This window comes from Panicum virgatum, chromosome 5N, assembly GCF_016808335.1.
Source record: "Panicum virgatum strain AP13 chromosome 5N, P.virgatum_v5, whole genome shotgun sequence".
In the NCBI taxonomy this organism is placed as follows: domain Eukaryota; kingdom Viridiplantae; phylum Streptophyta; class Magnoliopsida; order Poales; family Poaceae; genus Panicum; species Panicum virgatum.
In genome coordinates, this window is record NC_053149.1 from 8439911 (window position 1) to 8451349 (window position 11439).

The window sequence follows — 11439 nt, forward strand, 5'->3', positions numbered from 1 at the left end:
TCCCTCTGATAGACAAGTAAATGGTAAATGTATTTCTGTTGGGAAACATAGAAAAACATGTAGAAAATCTCACCAGAACAATATAGTTTCTAGTCAAATCTTTACTCAGTCACCTAGAGAGAAATTAACACAACGGAAGAGAAAATGTACCATATGATGCTGAGGAAGACGGTCTTGACGGGCACGCATCCAGTCTCATCGAGCGCCTGATGGAGAGCACGGACTTCTGTCCGGCTCGGCGACGGCGCAACCAAATCTGCGCACCACTTCCATTTGCGAGGCGTGCAGCACCCGCACCTTTTGCACCTCCTCCACCGCTAGGCTCGGGTCTGCCAAAACTGAGCCCGCGCCCCGCTTGTCCAGTGCCGGCGACACCGGCGACGTAGGCGAGATCCGGAAAAACTCGAAGGCGACCCCTAGCTTCCAGATCTGACTTGGAGGGGAGGACACGATGGAGCGGCATGGACTAGACCTCGAAGCCGGTCAGGCAGCGAGGAGTGACGTAGGGAGCGACGGCGGCGGCGAAGGCCGGGGAGATCGCAATCGGCGGCGGTGGCGGAGGTCTGATTTGGAGAGCGGAGAGGATAAGGTTTGGGGGGAGAAGCAGGTTCCTGTCGTTTTTTTTTCTTTTGGGCTGGGTGATTTGGTGCGGGGCTGCGGGTGCCGGGCTGGGCATATTGGGCTCCTGACGGTCGGCCTCTACCGTCAGGAGGCTCCCCATTTCTGGTAGTGCATATATATATATATATATATATATATATATATATATATATATATATATATATATATATATATATATATATATATATATATATATAAAAGAAGAAGAAGGCCTGCAAGAACTAAGAAGGTAGCTATAGTATATGCATGCACCAACAAAACTGACCCAGCTGGCAATAGGAATTGAATTGAAGGAAGACGTGCCAGAGCGGGCGGCGGTCCCTGGCGCCATCAAACCGGCGCTGCCATGGCACATGCCTACTTGAAGCCTCGACGACCAAAGCATCCTTCCATCTCATCTCATCTGCATCGACGAGACGACGTCTACCGGTGGCGTTAAACGCCACCACCATAAGTGTGTGTACTACCTGACGCAGCATGAGATCGGGAGAGCAAGCATGCCTTGATATTCGAGGTCCAGGTGCACGACAGTATTAATCTGCTGTTCCATGGACCATGCGAATTCAATGGGCAGCTGCATGTATACGAACTGTAGCCTGGCCCTCCTCCGCCGCTGAATCGTGTAGCTGCTGCCTGCTGGGATCTGCATGATGCCCCCCGGCCCCTATCAGTTACTGGCGTCGCATGGATGGATGTGGCACGGTCCCGGATGTCGTCGTCGTCAGACAACAGGCATCTGATGAGTGTGTGTGTGTGTGTGTGTCACGAGCAGCGGTGCAGTGCGGGAATAATAATGCGCAGACCATCGACGTGATCTCAAGTATATTTTGCTATCTGCATAAAAAAAGACCCCTTGTTATGTTGGAGGAAATAAGAAATGAATTCGTCAGATCATTCACGCGTTTGCTGAACTTCAGACTGCAATGCAACAAGCCAACAAGCTGCAGCTGCAACACCCGGGACTTCAGACATGCAGTGGCATGGCCGGTCGTTTCTGATTGATCACTGCTTCTCAAAGGGGCTTTAGCTTGTGTGAGAGCAGGAAGTGTTGTGTGTATACATGAAGCATGCATGCAGGAATAGGTGCCGGAAAGTCTACGGAGCAATCCATGCCGCGCTCGACAGGTCTCCAACACAAGAGTTAGTAGGAGGGGATAGCCGGGACCAATGCAAGGCCGGACGGACAGGCAGCTCGATCGCTCCGATCCACAATGATGGCTGATCGATGGACGGACGGATACGATATATAGCCTCGGTTAGTTAGTGCGAGGCGAGGGAGCCAATCCGGAGGCGCCGGCCGGGTCGCCGGCCGGCCGGCGTCCATGTCGTCGCACGGCGTCTCCGCCACTGGGCGCGCGCAAGCTAATAAGCTGGGCCAGGCCGGGGCGGGCAGCAGAAGGGACGGACATGAATGCGCGACGTCGAGCGCGCAGCTACCTCCTGAGGTCCCCTGGGCCCTGGCCACTAGCTAGGGGCGCCCTCTAGTTCTATCGATGGATCATCGATCTCTTCCGAGCGCCGCGAGGTTGAGCTTTCAGCTAGCGATCGAGGTGATCTATCGGTTTCCAGGACCCTGATCGTTGCACTGCATGGGTCGCGCTCCCGTTCAGCTAGATGGCTCATCCAGCCGCGTGCGGCCGTCGACGTCGCCGGCCGGCGAGAGCTTGATGCCGATTGCCGACGCACCGCCCACCAGCAGGATGCCCAAGTGCCAATCCCTGAACCCGGTCGTGCGCATGCTGCGTGCGCCGTGCGGTCGTTGTTTCGAACCCCGACCGAGGTCAAATCAACGGCGCGCACGCGGTTCGGAAACGGCACGGCGGCCGGCCGGTCAGGCCATGCACCGCGGCGAACCCCGATTGACCGTGGTCGTTGTTTCACGCAACGGCCAGGCTGGTCGGTCAGTGGTTTGGAACGGAGACCACCACACGGTGGTCGATCGGGTTCCGTTTAACAACAACTGCAGCCGAGCGCGCCCCTCCTGTTTCCCTTTTCGATCGGTCTCTCTCATTCATCAGGAGGCCGCGCCCTGCGCGGCTGCGCCATGCATTGTTGCTCATGGCAACTTGGATTACTTATGGATGATGACTGGTCACTGCATGCTAACCACCCCCAACAACTGAGATTGACTATTCACAACTTACAGATAAGCATTATATATGCCCAATTCTAATTCTACAGTCGACTGCACATTTTAAAACTCACGGTCGATCACGCACGGACCTCACCACTAGTTTCACTCACGCACCCCATCCCCACATGGTGGGCTCTACCATTCCATTTACCTTTTCAATTTCTCTTCCCATTCCATTTTCTGTGTGCTCCTCTCTTTCTCCCTCACTCACGGTCTCCAACAGCATTTTTCTTTCTTTTTTGTTTAGTTCTATCTAAAAATTTTGTCCTGAAGTTTTTTCCTTACAAAGTTTCTCTCCAAACTGTTCAAAAACAAAGTTTCTCTCCAAACTGTTCAAAAACAAAGTTTCTCTCCAATATTTTTATTCTTTGGAATTTTGATAATAATTTTCTCTTCCAAAATTTATTTTCAAATTTATCCCATTTCGGATATTAGTTTTTTCTTTCCAATGTTTCCTGCAATGAATATTTTTTATTTTAACCATTTTTTCATAATGTTGACTTCTAATTTTTCTGTTTTCAAATAATATTTTTAACATTTTTCTTTTCAAATTTTTTATTCAAACTTTATCACAAATTTTTTTCCAAACTTTTTCATTACAACTATCGCTATGTTCATTTTTTTATCAACTTTTGTTCTGAAATTATGTTTTCATTTTGTTGTAAAAAAAATAGAATTTTCTGAATTATCTTTTATTATATAATAAGCTTCACCACCGGTATATGTGTTTAAGTTAATGCATCAGAATTTTGGTGGGTTGCTTGCGGGAATCAAAAGTCCCTCAGCTGGCGTGGTTGGACCAACGGACTAGTCAGCTGGCGGGGCGGAAGGTCATGATTCACTCTGGTCGGAAATCGTCCACACGAAAACCAATTTACGGGCGCCCGTAAATCAGTGTGCCCCTTATATATGCCCGTAAATCATGGGCCCACACGCAGTCTGAACATTCTCTGTTTTTCTTGTTTGCCTTTTTTTCTACTAGGGACGTTGGGTCAGTTGCTCTGAGCATCTCCAAGAGTGCCTAAAAATAGAATTCTAAAAAACTAGTTTTTGGACCTTGCCAAAAATTATTGGGAGGGAAAAAAGAAGCCTGTTTCCAACAGTTCCCAAAAAGTGATTCCTAAAATAAATTTAATTATTGTTACATCATCATCTTAGGCCCCGCGCATGATTTTTTCCGCGGGATTCAACAATCACCGCTCCTAGTCTCTCCCAGATTCTATCCAAAAGGAATACAATCGACTTGACCATGCGCCGTGCAGGCGGTGGGACAGCAGGACACGCGCCGTCGCTGACTGGGGGCGAAGGGAGTGCACCAGGTGCACCATCGCCGCTTGCAGGGAGAACGAATGATATGGAGGGAGTGGGGAGGGGGCAGCAAAAATGGCGCGTACTGGACGACGACGGAGGGAGGAGCAGATTTTTGGCGGGCATCCGTGTTTCCTCGCTTCATTTTCACGATTGGGAGCGCGATGTGCGGGTGAAAGGCACGGACGCCCCTCCGATTGGGAACGCGAATAGTTTGGGAGCTGATTTAGGTAACTGTTGGAGAGGAGTTTTTCTTAGTTGTTCCAAAAATAAAGTTTTGGGAGAAGATTTTGGGCACTCTTGGAGATGCTTACATGTCACATTAATTTTGTCCTAAATCAGATTTGTTCAACTTTAATCAAATTTATTTATAGAAAATATAACAATATTACACTATCAATACATTGGTTTTACTCAGTTACAGTGCAACATTCACGTCTACACAACAAAGGCTCATCCCTCACTCTTCGTAAGTCTCATAAATGTATCTTGATTTTGAACCGTGAAATTAAGAAACTGAATTGTAGATCAAACAACCAAATCTTTTTCTGCCACGGGTATATGCTTGTGATACAAAATAACTATCTATATCACAGTCCGCAAACTACAACCGCGATGGTGAGCATCAGAAGCGGACAGTGGTCTGCTGGCAGACTTGAAGGCCCTTGCGGCATCTCCTCTCTCGGAGGCGACTCGGGTGCTGCCCATCCGCCCCCCTCTCTCCCGACCTCCTCTCCACCTCGCCGCTGCCAGAGCAGAGCGCTGGAAGCCCATGCATCTGCTGGGAAGGTGGCGGTGGGGCTTCTCTCGTCAACGACATGTTGACACCGGTGCCGGGCATGGAGGTGCGGTGTCGGCCCGGGATAGTGGATCCAACATCCTAGTGACCGGATCTGACGCCATTGAGGCCGGATCTACACAGAGCGACGGTGGCGACTTCCCAATAGCGGCTCATGGTGGTGGGCGTCAAGGAAGGGGCGTGGCGTGGGTGCTGTTGCAGCCCACTGTGTGCGGCAGTGTGGGGTGCAGTCTACGGCCCCCCTAGTCGCTACTGCTGATGGCAACACCACCACAGTGGCGCCGGCGTAACCGCCTTTCGCCACGTTTGACTTTTGGAAGGCCCAACTCCCTGCCGGCCTCCGGGCGCCACTTGGCTACTCCAAGTCTGTTGTGAAGTAGCTGGAGGATGAGCCACCAAGCCTCGGTCGCCGGGGATTGGGAATGAGGAGATGGCTGTGGGGAAGGCCGACCTGGTGAATCTCTGGAGGCTGGTAGTGTGCCGGGGCTGAGTACGTGTAGTGGGATGCTTTGGGCAAAAGCCTTTGCCGGGGATCTTGCTGATGTTGATGGCAGCGACATCCTAGGGTGTCGTTCCCCTCATTGGGGCACCATCAGAGTCCAATCCCTACCGCACGGGGTTCTTTGGGTGAAAACCCTATCGATGGCTGGACGAGCCATGGCAGCGCCACTGGCGTCGTTCCCTCCTTGGAGGAGTTGTCTCTTGACACCCAACTTGGCCTCCAGTGGCGGTTGGGTGGCGGCCATGGGTTTGTCTCGTTGTCGAGCTAGCTGCTTGCAGCGAACCACATGGTAAATGGTGTTGCTTTGGAAATGTCAGTGTGGTGTGGGGCTGCGTCGAAGGATGGCTCTTGCAACACCAGCATCACAAGATGACTAGCCTTGCAGCGGACTGAGGCGGGTGGCCCAGCTTTGGTGTTCTTCCGATACAATTCATGGTCGGAAGACGCGCAAGCAACAACCCTGGCTTCCTAACACCTGTGTTGTTGTTTTCAGTGGTTGTGCCAAATTTCCACCCTTATGTGGGTTTTTTTTCTATTCGTGGTTATGCCACAAAATTGCCCTTGTGCTTGGGCTTGGTGTTGGTTTAGACCTAGTTTAGTTAGGTAGTTGTTAAGGTTTTAGCCTGGTTTTCTCTAAATTAACCGAGCAAGTGGTTTGTCGGCACTATTTGAATACAATTCATGTGGGAATATTCTCTGCTCCGGTGACTATAAAAAACACAACCGCGATGGTTACACCTCCATCAATTTCAGGTAATCCTCCATCAATCAGGTAAATGGGCACTAAAGATATACATAAAAGGGAAAAGTCCAATCTTCACCCTCGAACTATCGCAAAAATCTGATTTTCAACCTTCAACTACGAAACCGGACAACATAGGCCATCCAACTATCAAAACCGGGCAAATTTGGCCCTTTGGGTGGTTTTGCATTTTCTAAAAAAATAAATAAATCTAATTAGATTTAAAAAAAATCAAAACTAATTTACTTTAAATCAGAAAAATATGAAACTAGTACCAACATTTTTCTAAAAATGTAACCTATCTATTATTGCTCAATTTGAATCTTAGTTATTAAAAATAATAGACATAACTACAAGTAGCCAAATATTATGAACATAAAAAAATAGATTTGAATAGCTCACAAGTCATGTGATAATAGATAGGTTACATTTTTAGAAAACTTTTGATATCCATTTCATAATTTTTTAACTTAAAATGAATTACTTATATTTTTTAGTGTAAAATTGAATATTTTTAATTCTCTCAAAATGGAAAACCACCTTCAAAACCATCGTTGGGGCCAAATTTGCCCGGTTTTGACAGTTGGATGTCCTATATTGTCCGGTTTCGTAGTTGAAGGTTGAAAATCGGACTTTTGCGATAGTTGAAGTGTGTAAACCGGACTTTTCCTCCCTACATAAAAAATAAATTTCCTACCTCCCTCCTTCCCTCTCCCTCTCATCGGCTCTGAGTGCTTGCATGCACGCCGCGCCTCACCTTCCCTCACCGGCACCACCGCCGCGTGCCTCGCCGTTGCAGCGCGCAGCCTCCCACACCGATGCTGCGGCTGCCGCTTCACCTCCCCACATGCGCGCCGCGACCGCCGACCTTCCTACATGGCTCGCCACCACCGTTGCCACCACCGGCCGCACCATGTCACGCATGCATGCCACCACAGCAGGCTCCTACCCACAGTCGCTGCCGGCCCCTGCGCGCTTGCCGTCGCCTCCTCCTCCCCTGCATGCCTCGCCGTCACCGGCATCTCCTCCCCCACTCCTGCTGCAGCCTCCATTGGGCTCAGGCTGGCACGGCCCTCAAGGGTCGACTGTTCCATCATGCCAGCACGGCACAACCTCGCACCTTTCGTGTTGTGTTGTGCCTGGCCGTTGCAGCGGCACGGTGTGCTGGCACGGCACGGCATGATTCGCCCACCGTGCCTCGTCCTGCTGTGTCGTAGCCGTGCCATGCCCAATCGGGCTCGTGCTGGGTTGGGCCGCCCATCTGGCCATCTATACTTCAGAATAAACTATATATATAACGAACTCCTACTAAACCACATAATAATCCAATATATACTCACCAGTAAGCACCGATAGCCCACCGTCAGTACCATCGCATATGTGTGGCCCACTATACAAAGAACTGCGTCATCATAAAAATCAAACCTTGGCTGCCGTCCATTTGGTATTGGGCTGCTTTAACTTGTTTATTGCTCAGGTTGGCAGGATTGATATCTCATTTGATGCAGCCGGCAGCAAAAATGTGCAGAGAAGTCTGATTTGCACTGAAATGTGTTGAAATGGTCAGCCCAAGCAAAAAAAAAGTGTGCATTGCATATGAAACATATATATGCCTACGGAAGTTCGGATATAGTAGGTCGCTCCCTACTGCAAAATTTATCTGTCATTGCTCTGGTGAGCGTCAGAGCTCACAACGATCATCAACTGGTATAGTGTACGCACTGCAGAACATCAACCTTGATAGAATCATAGTTTTGGGGACAACAAGTGCAATCATCCACTAGATGGGAAGTTGATGTAATAATTAATTAGTAAGATAGATAAGCTAGCTAGGCTGAAATGGTAGAGTCAAATAATAGATCGATAACGAACAAGAAAACAAAGTTGGAGAAGATCGATACCATATATACATGATCACACTAGCTAGCTAGGGAAGATCAATAAGAAGGTAGAAGTTGTCATCTTCATGTGTTATATCATGTCTCCAAGAATTCGCCGTGCCCTTCGCTAGCCTTTCGCCCTCCACCGGTAATGTCAACGCCGAACAGCTTGATGCTACGGGCCTCAGCGGCAATCGCGTCGTCCGGACCTTCGTCCTGCTGCTTCCTTGGTGTCTTCCTGTAGTTGATGAGCAGCTGATTATTATCCTGCTGCCCATACACTGACTGGGAGAAAGCCACAGTGTCGCCGGCTCTGAGGCCCTTCTCCCTGACGAAGCGGCTCCAGCCCTTGGTAAGCACGTAGCTCTGGCTGCTCTTCCAGTACGAGTACCGGAACCGCCACACCTTGCCCTCGCCGTCCTCAAAATTGAGGAGCACGCCCTTGCCGGTGGTCTTCTCCTCCGGCGCGCGCTTCAGCGGGAAGTGCTTCTCCGCGTGCTGCTTGGGCACGACGAGACGGTTGAGCTTGCCGACGTCGCTCGGCGTCACGACCTTCTCGAAGAGCAGCTTCCAAGCCCACAACGGCGTCGGCTGCGCGCGCGCGCCCATGCCACGGCCGCGGCGCAGGCCCTGACGCAGCTCGGCGGCGTAGGTGTGCTTCCGGAGCATGTCGACGATCTCCGACCTGGAGTGCGCCGCCAGGAAGGCGAGCTCACCCGCGGACACACGCTCCCCCGGGAAGTTGGTGATGGCTTCGCGGCCGCGGTAGCGGACAGCAGCCACGTCGTAGGCGCGCGCGGCGATCTCCTCGTCGGCGAATGTGCCGAGCCACACCCGGGCATGACGGTCGTAGATCTGCGCGCCCCAGCGCCCGTTCGGCTGCGGCACGACGCCCTTGAACCTCGAGGGTTGGCGCGACAGTAGGTGCGGCGCCGCCAGCTCGTTGGGGCCTGATTCTAGTGATGAGTTTGAGGCGGCGAACGCCACCAGCTCGGTGCTGGAATCCATCGTGTTGGCTTGGCGGTCAACGTCTCGCGAGCGGCGGAGTTCCTCTATAAGGGAATAAGGGATATGCTGCTGATGGTTTCTACTATTTTGGTAGCTCTCTGTCCTAGGTGGTTGTGTGTGCTTAAATTGAGTAGATTGGTGTTTCCATTTTTGAACTCTACCTTTTTGTTTGTTTGTGTTTATTTGTGGTCCCGCTGTGTTCGCATTTTACTCAGATCGATGCAGGGACTGGTATTTCATGCTAATGGAGTGTTTTGTCAGTGGTTTACCGCTAAACTCTTTGAAGAATACCCCAAAGATGGTAGATTTGTAGCCAGGGTACCCCTAATAAGCCTTTGATCACAAAAGTGCTGCAAAGCTCAAAGAGCTACTGGAGATTAGCGGTAACACCCTCGTTGGCTTTGCCACAGGTACCATCGTGATAAGACCCATTTTGATCTCTGAAATAAATTCTTCCTTCCAGTGTTGACCTCGGGTCCAACGAAAACGTTGTCAGCAGAGGAAGCAGAGAAATTTGAGGAGGTACGACGTGAGATCGAACTCTTTTTGCCATGGCATTGGAAGTTGATGGGGCAATAGTGAACTCTTTTTGCCATGGCATTGGAAGTTGATGGGGCAATAGTGACTGGTTCAATTGTCGAGAGTATGATCTGAGGAGGCACGGCACGAGGTCGAACTCTTCTCAAAAGTGACTCTGGATTCTGAGTGAAATTTTGCGGCAGATCGAAACCAATCATACGCTACCATGACTTCACATCAAGGAGAAAAAAAAGCCAAGTTAGCATATCTAAACAATGAATACCAACTAAGATATTAATCATAAAATTCAATTAACCAATGCCCGCCTAAGATGTTTGTTGGCATTTACCAGCGTCATCACTAAGTGGGTGTTCCTAAACAACGGCGCCCCGCAAACGTCAATGAGTATTTTCATTACGAATAAATTCTCAAGCGCACGAAATACCGTTGTAGTATTTTACCCAGGAATATTCCAGGATTGTTGATTTATATTTCCGCAGGGAGAAGACAGTGGTTAATGAATAGGTAAGTTTAGTGATCAAATCTTTGTTGGATATTCAATTGGATAAATAGGGCCGGGGTAATATGAACATATGGATAAGGTAGTGTGACACACAAGTTTATCATGCTCAAACTCAAAAAAAGGCTAAGGTAGGGAGAAAGGAAGAACATAGCATCCATGTTTTATGTACTCTGGTTAAATATAAAACTTATATTATACACTTACACAGCCTTACACATGATTATGCCCAACTCTAGGCTCTCCGGCAATACCGGAAGAACCGCACACATGACTCACAGATAAAATTGTCTAGCCATCTCAGCTAATTTATAGACCTCCTACCCCCTAACTAAACATGAAGGATTACAGTGACCGGACAGAGCTGTCACCACTTGCTGGCTACCTCTACAAATCGTGGGAAAGTACGACATCCAACAACAATTAATAAATTAACCCAAATATCATATCTACATTAATTAGCGATACTCTAGTATCCCGCGCGGAGCCCCTACCCTACGGATGCATATACATCATTACTAGAACAAACAAACATACGAATACTGGAATCGATGCCGTGGCACTAGATTTCACAACATAAAAAAATCAACAAAGAAGACATCTAAATTAGTGACACAAGACACAAAAACAAAACACGTCACTAATGTGAGATTAGTGACGAATATACAAGTCACCAATATCTTCGTGTGGATAAAATATATCACATATAGGTGATGTGTCTTAATAAAACATGTCACTAATCATATGTGCCAAGTGATGGGCATTATACCAAGTCATTTTCCAATGCGGATAGGAACTTGAACTGTAGCACTTGTCGATAAATGGTGGCTATGTTGCGTTCGAATGAGTTGAGTTATGGACCCGAACTTGTCCTCGTTGTTTCCTATTAGATCGGAAGTTGGAATTTCATCGAGATCACTGGCGAGTTCGTTGATGTCACAGTGGGATGTTGGAGCAGATGCTTCCGGCTTCTCGGTGTTGACATGGTGATGACAAAAGTTGCATGCACTGTCAGTGATGCATACCCACGAGCCGAAAACAAATGTTGCGCCCTTTTCGAGTGCAACGTGAAGTTGAACGTTGCCATTGAGTTCTCCAGGGGATCTTCGATGAACACTCCTACCTGGTGCGCTAGTTGTCGATGTTTTACCACCAAGCTCATCGCGGGATACCCCAAGGTGGTTGATTTGTAGGTAGGGTATCACCGAGATCAGGAACTCAAAGATGCAATGACAGGTTTGGGCTGTGAGTTGCGTAATACACTACGTCCTATTTGGTTTTGGTAGTTTGCATTGTCTGTGGGTTGATTGATTGTAAGATTGCTTTGGAGAGGGTCCCTGCCCACCCTTATATACTGGGGGGGCAGGGTTACAAGTCTCCCAGCCTGGTACGAGCTTAGGAGTGCT

General features: G+C 49.0%; 1 protein-coding gene across 1 annotated transcript; it reads right to left on the minus strand.

Annotated features, from left to right (window-relative positions):
- Positions 1-7898: 7898 nt before the first annotated feature.
- On the minus strand, positions 7899-9071 carry LOC120675181 (AP2/ERF and B3 domain-containing protein Os01g0141000-like). The gene has a single exon (XM_039956286.1). The coding sequence runs from the start codon at positions 8992-8994 to the stop codon at positions 8083-8085; it is 912 nt and encodes a 303-aa protein (XP_039812220.1). The 5' UTR covers positions 8995-9071; the 3' UTR covers positions 7899-8082.
- Positions 9072-11439: the final 2368 nt, after the last annotated feature.

What these genes read in the sequence shown, in the direction of transcription:
- LOC120675181 (XM_039956286.1), bottom strand. Translation starts at nt 8,994, where the DNA reads ATGGATTCCAGCACCGAGCTGGTGGCGTTCGCCGCCTCAAACTCATCA.